This window comes from Pimephales promelas, chromosome 13, assembly GCF_988280905.1.
Source record: "Pimephales promelas chromosome 13, fPimPro1.hap1.1, whole genome shotgun sequence".
Taxonomy (NCBI): Eukaryota; Metazoa; Chordata; class Actinopteri; order Cypriniformes; family Leuciscidae; genus Pimephales; species Pimephales promelas.
The window spans coordinates 2746216-2763278 of NC_142781.1; the positions used below are offsets into that span (position 1 = coordinate 2746216).

Consider the following 17063-nt stretch of genomic DNA (forward strand, 5'->3'; position numbering starts at 1 on the left):
AAGATGATTTTGTATTCATCTTTTTAGGCAACTTTAGCATGGGTGTCCAAACTTATTCACATCACTGTATTTATACAAACTAATGTAATGCCTGGTCTGTTAGATGAGCATTGGTGTGTGTGTGTTAAACAGCCTGCAGTTCAAGTACGCACCACATGATGGAGCCATTAGACAGCAGCAGCCAGAAACGATGACAGGCTGTTTGCTGAGCGATAGAGGAAGACAAAAGTGAAAGAGCCTGGATGGAGTGTTTTCCTGAAGATCTAGGGGTGCACATTAAACACACCCCTTCATATCAACCAGTGAGATGACTAGAGTCCACTACAGGCTCCTAAAACACTGGACCCTCCGCTCAGAGCCAAACACACTCCCTTCATTTCTCTCCCTCACAAACACCAAATCTGTCCTCTCAGATGTTCAACTACACTGCAAGTTTGACCAACATGATCCATCAGTCTCTCTCCACCAACTCCTGAGGACATCAATTACTATTCTTATTAATATTCCGCCTACAAATAAAACGAGACACGTGATTTGAGAACTAATTGCAACTTAAGTAATTTAATAATGAATAAATAATTACAATAAAACTTTTATTCATCAAGACCGCATTATATTGATCAAATATGAGACATTTAGAATCTTACAAAAGAGATTATATTTCAAATAAATGCTGCTCTTTTGAACTTTCTATTCATCAACGAATCCTGAAAAATCTCAGTTTCCACAACAATATGAACTGTTTTCATCACTGATGATAATCATGCATGTTTCTGGACCATCAGATCATCATATTTCTGAAGGATCATGATGCTGGAAACTCAGCTTTGATCACAGGAATACATTTTTTGATCAAATGAATGCAGCCCTGGTGAGAGACATTATAAACATCTCAGCGACCCCGAACCTGAGAGTGTTTCTGAAAGGCCCTCAGATACAGTGAAGTGTCCAGCACTGAGGCCAGGTGTGTGTGCTGCTGATGATGTGATGAGATGGCAGTGGGAGGAGGATGTGGTGTGTTTAAGAGCGCACACAAACAGAGCCAGGTCTTACCTCTTCTTCAGCAGGAGGATGGCCACGAGCACCAGCAGGATGAACACTAGCACGGCAGCGCTGATGCCCGCGATCTTCACCACCTGGTCCGTCTGCTTGGCCGGATCTGGGATCACTTCCGGCTCCTCTGTGGCCCCTGAGTGGACAGACGGGAGAGTTTGCATTCAACATCCACCTGTGTATGAGTGTTTGCTTGGAGCAATGGCTTAGCACATTCAACATATTTTTTAAGAGCCCTTTTCTTTCTTAGATGAAGCATTTAGAACTGCAAAATAACGTTTCTACGAGATCCTGAAAGTCTTCGGACCAAAAAACTGTTCCAGACGATTTGTTTCACAAACATAAACTGCCATCAGTTTGCTCTGTGATGTCTTTCTTTGTCTCGCTGCCAAAACATAACAGAATTGGTTGAAAATGACTGTCGGATATGTTTCTCCAAACATTGGCAGACAACCACAGTCTCATTCCATTGTCGAACGCTAATATTATTACCTGGCACGAATACATTATGCAAAACACAAAAATGAGTGTGCTCTAAAAATAAACGTGTGAAACAGTTGAAAGAGAAGACGCCGCCTCGGAGCGCAGCCTCCGGAACAGAGCCATGTCGAGCTAAACACAATGTAAGGCCTGTGGGAGTTTCACATCAGTGTACACGACCGTTCACACTCGCATGCAAACAAGGAAATACTGCATGTTCTGGTCTATTACATGTGCACTTGTAGACTACTTCAAATATTAAAAGTACACTGTATATATAGTATATTAAATTAAAGATTTACTTTAAAGCACATTTTAAATCATTATGTTTCAATTATATTTCGTCATGCTTTATAGAAGTTGACTACTAAGCACATTATTTGCAATTTACCTTTTACATTTTAAGTTCATATATTTTTAATGCTGTAAACTTGATTTAAATATATGACATACAAGTTTTAAAACATAATTTTGACAAAAATTAAACAGTGGGTCTCATTCACTAATAATTGCGTGGATTATTTTGTATTTGTACGCACGCAAGAAAAGCTTCGGAAAAATCTTCGCCTAATTCACAACACATGAATTTGTTCTTAACCTCATTTTGATCTTAGTGAATTTGGAGTATTATAAAATGAGTGGCCGTGTGTACGGGGTCAGTCATTTTGCATAAACACACCCACACATCTCCATATAAGGGTTTCCAAACAACGTCATTAATTTGCATAAACACGCCCACACATCTCCATATACGATTTTCCTCATGAGCTCAGACAGTCATTTGCATAAACACACCCACACATCTCCATATAAGGGTTTTCCTCACAAAGTCACTCATTTGCATAAACACGCCCACACATCTCCATATATGGGCTTTCCCCATGAGGTCGGTTATTTGCATAAACACGCCCACACATCTCCATATAAGGGCTTTCCTCATTAACTCAGGCAGGCATTTGCATAAACACGCCCACACATCTCCATACAAGGGCTTTCCTCATGAGCTCAGACAGTCATTTGCATAAACGCGCCTACGCATCTCCATATATGGGCTTTCCTCACAATGTCAGTCATTTGCATAAACATGCCCACACATCTCCATATAAGGGCTTTCCTCATTAACTCAGGCAGGCATTTGCATAAACACACCCACACATCTCCATATAAGGGCTTTGCTCATGAGCTCAGACAGTCATTTGCATAAACACGCCCACACATCTCCATACAAGGGCTTTCCTCATGAGCTCAGACAGTCATTTGCATAAACGTGCCTACGCATCTCCATATATGGGCTTTCCTCACAATGTCAGTCATTTGCATAAACATGCCCACACATCTCCATATAAGGGATTTCCTCCTTAACTCAGACAGTCATTTGCATAAACACACCCACACATCTCCATATAAGGGCTTTCCTCATGAGCTCAGACAGTCATTTGCATAAACACACCCACAAATCTCCATATAAGGGCTTTCCTCACAAGATCAGTCATTTGCATAAACACGCCACGCCCAACATGTTTGTATATTAAGTTTCACAGCAAGTGACAAGAACAAATCTAAGTCAAGAGGTTAATAGGAATAGTCTGTGATGGTTAATGGATAAGTAGATCCGGTGTGCTTGGGCCTCTATTGTGCCAGTGTGCTGCAGTGCAGTCAGAAATACATCACTGCAGACTGAAATACCGATATAACAGCACAACTATCATTACGGCATCTACGGCTATTGATCCAAACTCCAGCTCGGTGCGTATGACATTTATGGCCGTCTTGATGCTGAGTCCACTCGTGAGTTTGCCTGTAAATGCTGCATTGTGTGAGATGTCTGGGCAAGAGAAGTAAAAGCATCTTCGCTGTGTCCTGAAGCTCTACTGTAAGCTTTTAAGAGTGATAAGGCAATGACCCGCTGACATGGGCCTCTTAAATAAAGCCATCAGCTGTACTCTCCTGCCTCTGGATCTGTGGGGCAGATTATTCTACCCAACAATAACACTCACACAAAAGCAAAGGCGCTGCGACTCGGCTTTCTGTCCTCTACAGTGAGTAGCCTGGGGCCAGATGCTGCGCTAATGCACCGGCCTTCATCAGCAGACCACACTCTTCCTCGAGGCTTAAGGAACCGATCACACACACACACACACACACACGAGTGCTGCGTTAGCTTCACTCGACCTGTCTCGGTCAATAACACATAACCAGGGCAGGATCTGCAGGACGGATGTTAAAGTGTCCCTGTTGTCAATCATTTTATCCCTAAAACTCATCTTTGATCACCAAAATGATAAACGTTTTTTCCTTGAAAAAAAAAAATGATTCATGCCTTAAAATATCTTGAATGTAACTCGACACCCTTGCCTCATTCAGTATGCGTGGTTCTATGAATATGCAGATGAGCCCCGCCTCCACTCACTCACTCACTGGTTGATCACACGTTGATCTGATTAGTTACGAGGTGGTTTGTGATGTCAGAAACACCAGCAGTTTTTGAGACTGTCTTTGGTTCACTGCAGTTTTAAGGAGGAAATACTCCTGTCCACTTATGAACGCACACATGGTGTGTGTTAAAGCGTATTAAAAACACCACACACACACATAAACAACATTAAAAGCTGGATTTCTCCACAGGGGGACTTTAAGCAGAGCTAAGCAGTCCAATAAGATCCTACTGTATATATTCATTTTTTCCATTAAACATATTTAAATAAGCAATTTACAACAAACATTTTTTGTTTTTTAAATTATAACACGTTCACTGTGACACTGTCAAAGTATAAATCTGCTTGTTTGTCAACTTCTGGCTCAGCCAATGGACTAATTTTGGATTCAAATTTTATTCAGGCTAGCTGTATAAGTTATATTCTGATTGTATTTTAGTTCAATGTCAGAAGGATGTTGCAATGCGTAAAAATAGACTTCATTATGATCCACAAAGCTGTCAATCATCCCGTGAGGAACGCCTTCAGGCGAACACGGCTATTCTCGACGCGCTTCACTTTATTTTCTGTCCATCTGAAACATGAAACATTTATAAATGTGCACTGTAAAAAAAATAAAGTTGAGTGTGATTGCCTTTTTTTTAAGTTGGTTCAACCTTTTGTAGTTGACTTGACAATAATTTAATTTGTAAAATAAGTAAAAAAAACAATAGATGAACAAAGGAATTTAAGTTGACTCTAACTAGTGGATTAGCTGAGTTAACTTAGAAAGTTGAACGCGATAGGTTGCCTTTTTTAAGTTTGCTCAACTATTATTTTACAGTGTGTGAACTAATACATGAAATTTGGTACTTTATTTCCAAACCTAGGGCAGTCACTTTACGTTCGAAAATCGATTGCACGATCGATCGGACCAACCAACAAAAAATTCGAAAACGAAAATAACCAATCGATTTTAACAACCTTCAGTTGTTAAAGTATCAGTACAGGACACAGAACATGAAGGATGTTGGAAAATAACAATGTCTTTTCTGTCAACCAAATGCTTTTTAATATTCGCTATTAATTCAATGCAAGTGAACAAGCACGCCATTATTTGTTGCGTGTGTGTGTGTGTGTGTTTAAGTAAGCCAGAAATGTGCAGATTCTGTAATACACTGTATTTAATATATCATGAGGATCAAGAGTTGCGTAATTTGCACTAAATCCACTCAGATTTGTCTTACACGAACATAGAAACACGCCAGATGTTGCGCTCCTGTTTCTCATTGTGATGAAACTTCACACCAATAAATCATCAGAAATATTGCTGCGTCTTAAACGGCCTCTTTACACTCGTCCTAATGCCTGTGAGGTGTCCGTGGATTTGCCTGTATTTGGTGTTGAAAATGGAAACGTCTTTATGCTACGTTCACACCGGACGCAAATAGCACGTCAGGCGCGAATGATTTCAATGTTAAGTCAATGCAAAGACGTGTTACGCGGGTAAAAAATTCCTGCGGCGCGAATGAGGCGTGGAGCGCAAGACGCGAATACGCCTCATTCGCGCGAATGGCGCGAATTGAGCGTCTGCCGCGTTAAGCGCGAATGATTTAGTTAGTGCTATATGTGCATTCACGCGTTTGAGGCGAATTCGCGTCTGCCGCCCGAGTTGAAAAATCTGAACTTTGGCGTGAATTCGCGCCACGTCACCCAATCAGGAGCCTAGCTGCTTGCTCACGTGGTGAAGTGTCTGGATGCTTCAATAAATTATTTTGTTAATATGTCTAAATGCCTGGTGTGTTTCTAATGCACAAAAAAGCAAATATTTTATCACTTAAAACTTGATTTCAATATACGAGACATGTTCATTTTGTATTGAATGTTATTCGTTCCATATCTAGATTATATGAAATAGTATTATGATGTAAAGACAACCAACATACATGTGCATAAGTTCGTGTCTGGACGTGAGTGAGAAAAAAAATCACAGGACAGGTTAATAACTTTTGAAGGCTGGCTCTATTTATCATCAAAACAAAAATAAATGACAGATTAGATGGATGAGGGCGAGGGTGATCCTCGATCCGATGCGGGACAACAGGTCATCCAACTGGGCGCGGGACAGGCGGAAGTAGCGCTGACAGCGGCCGTCATCCAGCGCAGCTCCTGGAGCGAGCGAATGGTGAAACTCGCCAAACGGTTCGGCTCTGAAGGGTCCGGTGGACTCGAATATACGGCGACGATGATCCCTACACCGCTGTTCTGCTCTCCAGAGTAAATACAGAGCGGTGACTCTCTCGATGAATGCTCGATTAACAGAAAAAAGATGGCCGCCAACAGGTTTCGGTTTTGACGCGCGTAAATGGGCTCTATGCACGTCGGTATTTCCGGTGAAGGATTAAGGATGCTCGATAACTTCCGCCGATCGTAGAGTCCAATGCAATACTGAGAATTTATATTGAATTTTATACTCCATGGTTTTACTACTGTAAAGAAACGTTAGTCACAAAAACAGATAAAACAGACACCCCTCGTTGTGTTTATGCTTCTTTTTAAAATTATATTAAATACACATAACTATATATAAAATTACATCTAAACGTATGAACGTTTCGTTTCAAAGACGGGAGGACAGTAAATTTTGAAGACTCTGACATAATCCCGTTTTCCTCGGTTCTCCTCCGCTTAAATCTCCACAACCGGAAATGGACGAGCATCCTTGCGTCAAATGCGGAACTTATGCGTGCATATAGCCCATTTCGCTTCAAACTTTTTATTTTACCCGCGTCAGTTTCGCTCTTGACGCGCGAATTAACACAAAGTGGTCAAGCGTCAAACTAGACGCGGTAGACGCGAATTTGACGCGCTATTCGCGTCCGGTGTGAACGTAGCATAAGTCTTAAAAAATCGAACAGGATTTTGTCACAAAAGCGACAGACCTAATGCACATTTCTAACAATACTAATACTAATACTATGTATTTAATAGATTTCCACTAGATCATTGGTTTCATGTTGCTGTGGGTTAGCCTCTAGTTTACAACCGTCTGCATTGTAAAAAAAACGGTACATTTGAATTATTCCCTTAAAGAGCTGATAAATCAATGTGTTTAGGCGGATTTTGTGATGTTAAATAATATTGATATCAGCTAATTTAGATGTTCCCATTTATTTCCAGTGGGAACACGTGATCCATAACTCTAGAAACGGTTGACGTCGTGCCCTCGCCAGCAAGGTGGTCTCGCAGTCAGCTCTGACACGTGGGTTAAAAAAGGTGATTAATGGGCGTCGTGGTGAGCTTTTAGATGCACGCTGTATTGGTTCAGACATCATGTTTTGCCCCCTGCCAGGACACTTGTGTTTCTGTCAGCTCTTATGAGTCTGATCCGAGAGGAAAAACACTGGGAGCAATTCAATGGAAATTGGATTACGTCCATTTTGGAGATAAAATTCCATGCTTAAAAACAAAAATGTATTTTTGTTGCTAAACAACACATGACGTGGGCTATATCTAATCCGTTCTGGGAGCGCTCGGAGCCTCAGGCACACTTTTATCATTCGATTTCCTGCTGAAAAACAATTAATGAAGAGCCAGAGGAGGAAATAATGCGCAATAACTCAGCCGAGACACGACCGAAGGTGCTTTCTGTACTGCCATTACACACTCCATACACACAAACAGTAGCTGAAGAAAATATGTACGATAAAAATAAATGTTCAATAGGCATTTATGATTAAACTCTAATCATAAACGACTCCACACAAATGTTTTTTTTTTATAATATACTAATATGTCTATATATACATATGAAATATATTAGCTCTTAGATGTGTATGACATGCATACATAAGCATCACTTTAGCTCAGATTGAATGTGAAGTTGTGCTCATACTGTCCCTGATCATTTGCATGCTTGATATTTGGTTTGTTACTGACTGTATTTAGATACATGAAAAGTTATTAAAGTGTTTGAATAACATTCTTCTTGCTTTAGTAATGTTTATTAGGAATGTCCTGTATACTAACATCACTTAAAGCCCCCCTGTGGTGAAATCCAGCTTTTAATGTTGTTTATGTGTGTATGTGGTGTTTTTAATCCGCTTTAACACACACCATGTGTAAGTTCATAAGTGGACAGGAGTATTTCCTCCTTAAAACTGCAGTGAACCAAAGACAGTCTGCTGGTGTTTCTGACGTCACAAACCACCTTGTAACCAATCAGATCGTCAACCAGTGTTGAATTGAATGTTGAATTGAGTTGAAATGAATACAGTGTAGTTTACATTATTGCCACTTTCTTTTTAGATCGCATTTGTTCCTTATATTCAGTATATTTTAGCACGTGTATCGTTCATAAATGTGACGCTTATGTAAATGATACATGCATTTGATGCTGAACTGAACTGGCTATTGTGAGCAGGATGGTAAATCTGTAGTCTGTCTATATAATCAAACAGTGTCCCAGACACTTTAACACACTCTTACATCATCACATCAGAGACCGAGAGACACTAGATTCAGATTTGGCTCTCAAATAAAAGGGCTTACCTTTAAATGCCAGTTTCAAACACTGCGTTTTACTTTCCTGAAAAACAACAACAATTCACAGTTAATTGTCAAAACTGGATTAGAAGCGGAGCAGAATTACATAAAGATGTCAGAACAGATATCCGCAGTACATGTCGAGTGGAATGACTGGTATTTTAATCTCTCCGAATACCCGGATGACGCATCCAATTAAGCGGAAAAGCGAAGTGTGGGATGTTGAACTCAACAGACGTGGCTTTAATTACACAGCGGAGGGGGAGGGGCGATCAAACCAATGATGATGAATGACAAAATAACCTTGCAAAATGCATTCACTACGCGCCGACACGCCAAACGCATGTAAAAATCAGTTGTGTCGGGTAACGCTGTCAAACTCACTTTGCTGTGCAGATTTTGTGCGTAAATAATCAACTCGTGAGATCATGATACAGGTGAAAATCGAAAAATTTGAATATCGTGCAAAATTTCAACTTAAAATGTGAAACTAATATATTATATAGACTCGTTACATGCAAAGTGAGATGTTTCCCGCCTTTATTTGTCATAATTTTGATGATTATGGCTTACAGCTCGTGAAAACCTTATCAAAATATTCTATTTTGCATTTGGGGTTTCATAAGCTGTACGCCATAATCATCACAATTATAACAAATAAAGGCGGGAAACATCTCACTTTGCATGTAACGAGTCTAGAGCAGTGAAAAAACGCTGGGTTGTTTTAAATATGGACAAACCGAATTGTTGGATAAAACAATGCAATTCATAAAATTGTCGATATTTGACCCAAAATTGGGTTAAAACAACCCAGCATTTTTTTTTTAGAGTGTATAATATATTAGTTTGACCTTTTAAGTTCTGGACTATATTGTAATTTTTGGAGTATATTAAATAGAGCATATTGCACAGAATCTGCTTACTTGAACACACTCGTCACTACACGACAAATAACGACACGCTTGTTCATTTGCATTGAAGCAATAGTGAATATTAAAAAATGTTTTCTTTTTTACGTTCTTTATTCTGTGTTCTGTCCACTTAAAACACATTTCTGGTGAAAAGGATGATGACGAAAGAGGTAGGGAGGAGATGCTGAATGACATTAATAACAAGAAATGAATGTACGAAATCCAAATTTTACAATAAATATGTGCTGTGGCGTACAGTAGTTAATCTGGTTCTGTTTTTGGCAAGTAGACGTTCTGAATGGCCGGGTACTTTAGTAGCCAAATTGGCTGGAGAATGAAAAAATAAGGTTTCCAATCCTGTCTACGCTCATAAGCACAAAGTGTTTAGTGCGTCATTTGTAGAGCCCGACCGATAAAGGATTCTGAAGGCCGATACCGATACAAATATTTTTGGGGCGGCAGTGGCTCAGTGGTTCATGTGGGTTGTCTACGAACCGAAAGGTTGGTGGTTCAATCCTCGGTTCCACCTGACCAAGTGTCGAGGTGTCCATGAGCAAGACACCTAACCCCAGCTGCTCCCGACGAGCTGGCTGGCGCCTTGCATGGCTGACACCGCCGTCGGTGTGTGAATGAGTGTATGAATGGGTGAATGTGAGGCAAATGTAAAGCGCTTTGGTGGCCATTAGGTCTATGAAGGCGCTATATAAATGCAGTCCATTTACCAGTCCATTTACAAATATTTTTGGGTTTTAAAATCCGATATACCGATATATCGGCCGATATATATATATTTTTTTCAGAAACGCGCAACAAAACATTAACAGATTTCCCTAACATTATTTATTTGTAGTTATTTATGAGTTTTAACTAAAATAATATGATAATGCATTTTAAAAAGAAACTTGTTTCTTTTATTGTCACAACAGAACAGAGGAACATCAAAATATATTAAAGTTCTGATAAATAAAATAATAATTAGTAGAGCCCGACCGATAAAGGATTTTGAAGGCCGATACCGATGCAAATATTTTTGGGTTTTAAAATCCGATATTCCGATATATCGGCCGATATTTTTTTTTTTTTTATTAAATATTGTTGGATTTCACACACGTGTAAAAGAAAAGCTAACTTTTCTGCACAAGATACGTTTGATACTTTTTCTCTATGTCTAAATATTCACTCCTCGCAAGTATAACTTACATTTTACAATGCAGGGACTGTAATAGAGATATGCTAGTTATAAATACAGTAATCATTACTTTATTTAGGCAGAAAAAGTTCATTGTGGTTTCCAAGCTCATTAATGTTAACGTTAGCGGTCTTCCACTGACGATAGTGGCATTAGCTAGCTTTGTGGTTAGCTAGTCTATGATTAGCCATAATTTAGCAAGGAGAGATGATTGAAGCGTGTTTCGTCCGTTTTTATTTATATTTTTGAAATATTCATTTATCGTCCATTATAACTGCCGATACCGATAGTTTGGAAAATGCCTAATATCGGCCGATAATATCGGTCTGGCTCTACCCAGCTAGCAAACTGACATTGAATCAACGTGGAAATATGACATCGAAACAACGTTGATCTGACATTGTTTTGCTCATCGAATTAACGTTGAACCAACGTCAGACGCGTCATTCTTTCAAAACTAACGGAAAATCAACTTGAAATCAACGCGTTGTTTCAACGTTATGAAAGCAAACCAATTTTCGATTTCATTTAGCTTTGAAGAATGCCGCGTCTGACGTTGGTTCAACGTTAATTCGATGAGCAAAATCAACGTTGTTTCAATGTCACGAGAGACGTCGTTTCCACGTTGATTCAATGTCAGTTTGCTGTCTGGGTAGTCAGTTGGGACACAACTTCTGAGCTGCTGTGATATCGGACTTCCCAATATTTAGTATTTGTCCTGTCAAAAGATAGTTATAATGCACCAATAAAAGTGCCTGAAGCTCAAGCAAAGAACAGCAGTGATTGAGTCGTGTGATGAGTTCGCCTGCTGACCTTCTCCACGCTGCTGACCGCCTGGAAGTAGATGTTGTAGTTCTTGCGGGGAGCGAGGGGGGCGTTCCAGTAGCCGTGGTACGTCTTGTTGTCCCCCACGGTGAACGGCAGCGGCTCCGGCAGATTCCTGGGCGGCAGCTCCGCGGCGAAGTAGTACGGCAGGCCCGTGCTGGCGGCGCTCTGATAGGACACGGGCTCGCGGTAACACTCGCCGCCACCAGCCTCCCGCCGCGCCCGCTGAGGGCTGATCTCCTTCACCACGATCTGATACGAGCTGTGGATGACCGACCGTTATTCACATCTACACTGAGAACTCTACATCCCTGCGCTGAATCAAATATATGATGTTTTGGGATACTCTTGTTTAATTCACTGTCACTGTCCCACAGGTGGGACGTTTGCCACTATATTTTTAAAACAATAATATCTTAGTAAATACCTTAAATAATATTGACAAACTATATATCATTTGAAAGCTTACAATCTCTAGTTTCCATATTTGGCGACTGATTTTCAAAATATATTACAGAGGAGCCATAATTTATCAATATAAAACAAGAATATTTTCATACTCATAAGGCGAGTTCAGACCTTTATTTTAAAATAGCAGTCAACATGAAAAATCATGAAAAAATGGTAGATACCTCAGTTTGTTTTCATGCCAAAAGTTCAAAAGATAGAATCCATTCAATTATTTTGGAAAAAAAGGTCTGAAAAGTTTGAAATATCAAGAAAAAAATAATAAATTCACCATTTGTGACGTGGCAGCTAGCTATGACTTGCATGCGTGTTCTTTGTATGCGTTTCTTAGAGGTTCAATTCATATCAAAATCTGCCAAACTTCCCATGCTACTTCTGAATAGGATGTCTACTTCAGAAATTGTATGAAAATTGTGAAAATAATGGTTCATATCACTCAAAACATGAATGGAAATGCAGACGCCCTTATATGGGCAGTAATGGAGTCTGGTTGTGCCCTAGTGGAAGCGTTCGGTACTGCGCCCAAACAAAATCTCACTGAAAGCTCATTTTTTGCGATATCAACCTAAAATTTGAAACACAACTTGTTCAGATTTTTGGCTTTGATTTTTCTGCCGTTTTAGAGTAGCCCAGGTTTTGAAAATATATATTTTATGTAAAATATGAATAATTAATATTTTTGCATTGTACATTTCCATAAACTCAAACTTCTATAACTTTTTTCTGTTTCACTTTCTTAATTTATTTCACTTCTACAAAAATCTGCCAAATGTCTTCTTTAAAACAAGACCAATCATATGTCTATATTCCAAAGCATTCTTGAATTACAACCATTTAAGTTCGAAATGAGCATTTTCATGTCTATTCAAAAAAGGGGGGGTGACAGTTAACAGGTTAATTCACTGCTGACTGGTTTCTACACAGACGTCCCATTCACCAAAGCTGTATGTTTAACCCTATAAAACCTACTTTCCCAGATTGCATATGCACATGATTAAGGCCTCTAAATGATGAACATGATCAAGACTTTGCATCCCCTCCACTTCCTCTGTCTCCGACTGACTCGTTTATCCAGTAAAAGTGTTTCAGTGTAGCTCCTTCAGCTCCAGCTTCTCGTGTCTTTCTGTGTCAAACCTGCCCTGATTTATCAAGGAAACGCAAGAATAGCTGTGATTTTGTTAGTAATATGAAGCGACTGAGGTTTACTTGATCATCCAGACATTATTTATTAGAAAGATCTGTCAATCATCGTATGTTTTAAACCTACAGAGCTTTGATCATTAAACTAAGCATTTAAATATCATCTTACTAAGACATTATTAGCCCAAATTGATATTTAAAGGCATTTTATGCAAGTATCTGCTAAATTGATGAAACTGATTTACATTTCAAGCATCAGAATTTCATCTTACTTAATTTTTAAACGATGTCAGGGTTAAATGTGTGCGTTCATATGAAAGACTGGGAAAACTGTGCTCGAATGGCTTCTTGTGCTTCGTATCTGTATTCCCCTTCACTTTCCCATTGGTCTTATTCTGCATTTTCCGTACTTAATTGAATAATTTAATCAATAAATAAGTCTTCCATCTGTGGCTGTCTGTAGGAATGAGTCTGTCACATTGAAAAACTGAATTACTGAAACATAGAGCGCAGAGAGAGGAAGAGGAAGAGTCTTTGTGCAAGTGTTGAGAAGAATACGAAAGAGCTGAAGGAGAGATAGAGCGAAGAAACACCGCGAGTGAATATGCCGAGGCTCATTTCAGCCTGATGAACACACACACACACACACACCTGATAGGAGCTCCTTTAGCCTGGGCAGGTTTCAGCAAGACGGTGATGGTGGTGGCCGTCTCGTTCAGGGACGCCTCGGACCCATCATACTCCTCTAGAGTCGGCGCTACAGACACAGAGAGAGGGAGTGTGTCAACATTTCCCTTTAATACAACCCTGTGTTGGTGAAGCTTAATCCTCTGTTCAAACCTCAGAGTAGTTCAACTACAGCCAGCCTGCTGGAAAACAAGTCACTGGGCATCTCAAATACACACTTAATACAGTACAGTAAATGAACAAACTGAAATACAGTAATACTTTAACCTCATAAGAAAAAAACAAAACATTTCCATTCATTACAACTAAATATATTTTTAGCTCAGGTCCATGAAATAATATTACAGATACAACTTTATATTGTAATAATGTATCAGCAAATGTTGAAATTATGCTTCACGAATATTTTTCGTTGTCAGTAAAAGGTTAACTAATAGAGCCGTTATTTTAGTATTATTTATATACTATTGCAGTATTTATGAATGTTTTGTGTTTATCTTTTATTTTTATATTTTTAGTTTTAGAAATTTTGTTATGTGCTTTTGTCCTTTTCACATGTTTAGCTTTACTTTTAATTTCAGTTCATACGTTTTCATACGCATGTTATTTATTTATTTTATATATATATATGGGGGTGAGTAATTAATGACTTAATTTTCATTTAACATTGATTTTTTTCTCTCTCACGTCCAGACACGAACTTATGCACAATACATTGGTTATCATAATAATATTTAATATAATGTAGATATGGAATAAATAACATTCAATACAAAATGAACATGTCTTGTATATTAAAATCAAGTTTTAAGTGATACAATATTTGCTTTGTTGTGCATTAGAACCCCTCCAGGCATTTAGTCATATTAACAAAATAATTTATTAAACTTAAGCATCCAGACACTTAACCACATGAGCAAGCAGCTAGGCTCCTGATTGGTTAACACGGCGCGAATTGACGCCAAGGGCGGCAGGCGTGAATTCGCCTCAAACGCATGAATGCACACATAATACTAGCTAAATCATTCGTTCGTAATGCTCTTAATGCGCCAGACGCTCAATTCGCGCGAAATTGAGGCACGAATGAGAGCGTATTCGCGTCTACCGCGCTCTACGCCACATTCGAGCCGCAGGATTTTTGTATGCGCGTAACGCATCTTTGCATTCCCTTCTCAGCGAACAAGGGTTTCAGACGTAATCAGAGATGTTTTTGATAGTTTTAGACAACAATTCCAAAACTGTTGCTATAATGTATATTTGTTTAAAAAATCAGAAAACACATCAGACAACCACAACACACATCCGACAATTCCACTATGCAGGAACACATCTATTTGTCTTTGTCTTCCTTTTTGAAAGCATGTTTTGTTCCCTCATCCCTGCATGTTTTGTTAGCTCCACCTACACAAATCTAAAGTGATGTATTTCTGAAATGCTAGGAAATCATATTTGCCCTGATCATGCCCGTATGACATGTGCGAGCGTGAAGTGGCAGAGAGCCCGAGGGGACGTGATGAGGTTACGCTCCTCGTCGCTCATTAGCACAACACAGGAAGAAGCTTTTACATTCAATTCAGCTGATTACAGCCTGCGATTCAAGATCCGTACACAAGCAGATGCAGATCAAAACAAACAAACAAACAAACAAAAAAGACCTCATTCATCCTTACGGAGCACATTATTTATTTTTATTTCAATTAGTACACCACAAATGAGCTGACTTTGGTTAACCCTTATGCTGCATTAGGGACATTTTTGGTCTTTTGCAGTTTAATTTCTTTGACCATTTTGGCTGTTTTAATGCAAATGGTATGAAATTTGGCAAAATTGTGACTTTTTGGATACATGTAAAAAATGTGATCCCATTTTGCAAAATATGTATAACACACACTGTGTAGATCAAATAGTAACACTCAGCACCATAAAGACCAAAAATGGCCCATTGAAACCCATTAAAACGTTGTTTAAATCTGAGGCTGTCAGTAATACATGAAACATGATTTTTGCACAAACATCCTTTCATTTTGAAGCAAAAGCATTATATTTGCATTATATAGTGTATTCCACCAGATGACGTCACTACATATTTATTCCCTATGGGTGGAAATGCACCTTATTTTAGGCAATAGGCAATGTTTAATAGGTGGCCATTTTTGGTCTCTAACGCGCTAAGTGGGATTTTTTGCAAAGATAATCCAAATCTAAAGTTTTCTCTTTGCATTAAGTTTATTGAAAATAATTGACTTTTTGTGTTTTTTCCTCTTATACAAATCGATGGTTTCGCAAACAAAACTGGTAATTAAAGGGTTAAAATCCTGAAATTGAATACATTTTTGGTAGTTATGATGAGGACTGATGCTGGTTAAAAGATTTAACTTGGTAAAAGTGGAAAATAATAATAATATATAATATTTTAGGCAATGTTTAATATGTGGCCATTTTTGGTCCTTAATGCACTCAACGGTGTTAAAAATCTAATGCAGCACAAGGGTTAAAGCGTCAAAAGTTATTCAAATATTGATTACACTGCACAAAAAAACGAAACACTGACACTATGTTCCAAAGTTTCTTTAGAAAGAAATGAATGTTAAGAAATGAAAATTAAATGCATCAAAAGTGACAGTAAACTTTACACTTTTTACATTACACTTTACTATATATCACATAGAACAGCGATTCCCAAACTGTGGTACGCTGACCACTAGTGGTCCGTGAAAATGCAAAATAAAATCTAAAATATTTTACCAAGAAATTCCCATTAAAAAAAAGTAAAAAGAATATGTATGCCTATAGTTATATAAAATGTAAATTAAATTGTCAAGCTACTGTGTGATTACTAAAATAGGCTAGTGGCGCTCGGCCGTGACGTTCAAGCTCCGTGTCGTCAGAACCACAACACCGGATCGGTGGATAGCAACAGGTAGGGGTGCACGATTCAGAAAATGTCACGATTCGATTCGATACCGATATAGCCTATATATATGAATCGATTTTTGGAATTCTATGAATCGATTCTGAATCGGTAAAGATTCAATCGCGATTCAAATGTGAATCGATTTTTTTGCACACCCCTAGCAACAGGTTTGGTGAGCATTTATTTAGTTGTTTGTTTTTAATATAGGTCCATATTAGACAGACGATACAAAGAGGAAGGGAAAGATGTGGAGGGTGACAAAGGAGGATATTACGTTCATATGGGGCTGGCACATAGACTCCAATGGCTTTTATTGACAACTTTATTTTCAACCTGGAATAACGTTAGGCCTACTGTGTTTTCTTTAAATGTGTAATGTTATAGGGCAGAAGCAAATATGTTCTCATTATCAAATCACATGCATAGCTTTTATAAGC

The 17063-nt window shown here is 38.7% G+C and overlaps 1 protein-coding gene across 20 annotated transcripts in view; it reads right to left on the reverse strand.

Annotated features, from left to right (window-relative positions):
• ptprk (protein tyrosine phosphatase receptor type K) overlaps nt 1-17063 on the reverse strand; it is a 244359-nt gene that overhangs the window by 57840 nt on the left and 169456 nt on the right. For all 20 annotated transcript variants that reach the window (XM_089118330.1, XM_089118314.1, XM_089118329.1 and 17 more), the window contains 4 exons: nt 13677-13782; nt 11406-11679; nt 8499-8535; nt 1054-1189 (listed from right to left, as the gene is read on the reverse strand). In XM_089118330.1, the coding sequence (XP_088974456.1) occupies nt 1054-1189; nt 8499-8535; nt 11406-11679; nt 13677-13782 (553 nt within the window). The remainder of the gene's footprint in view (nt 1-1053; nt 1190-8498; nt 8536-11405; nt 11680-13676; nt 13783-17063) is intronic.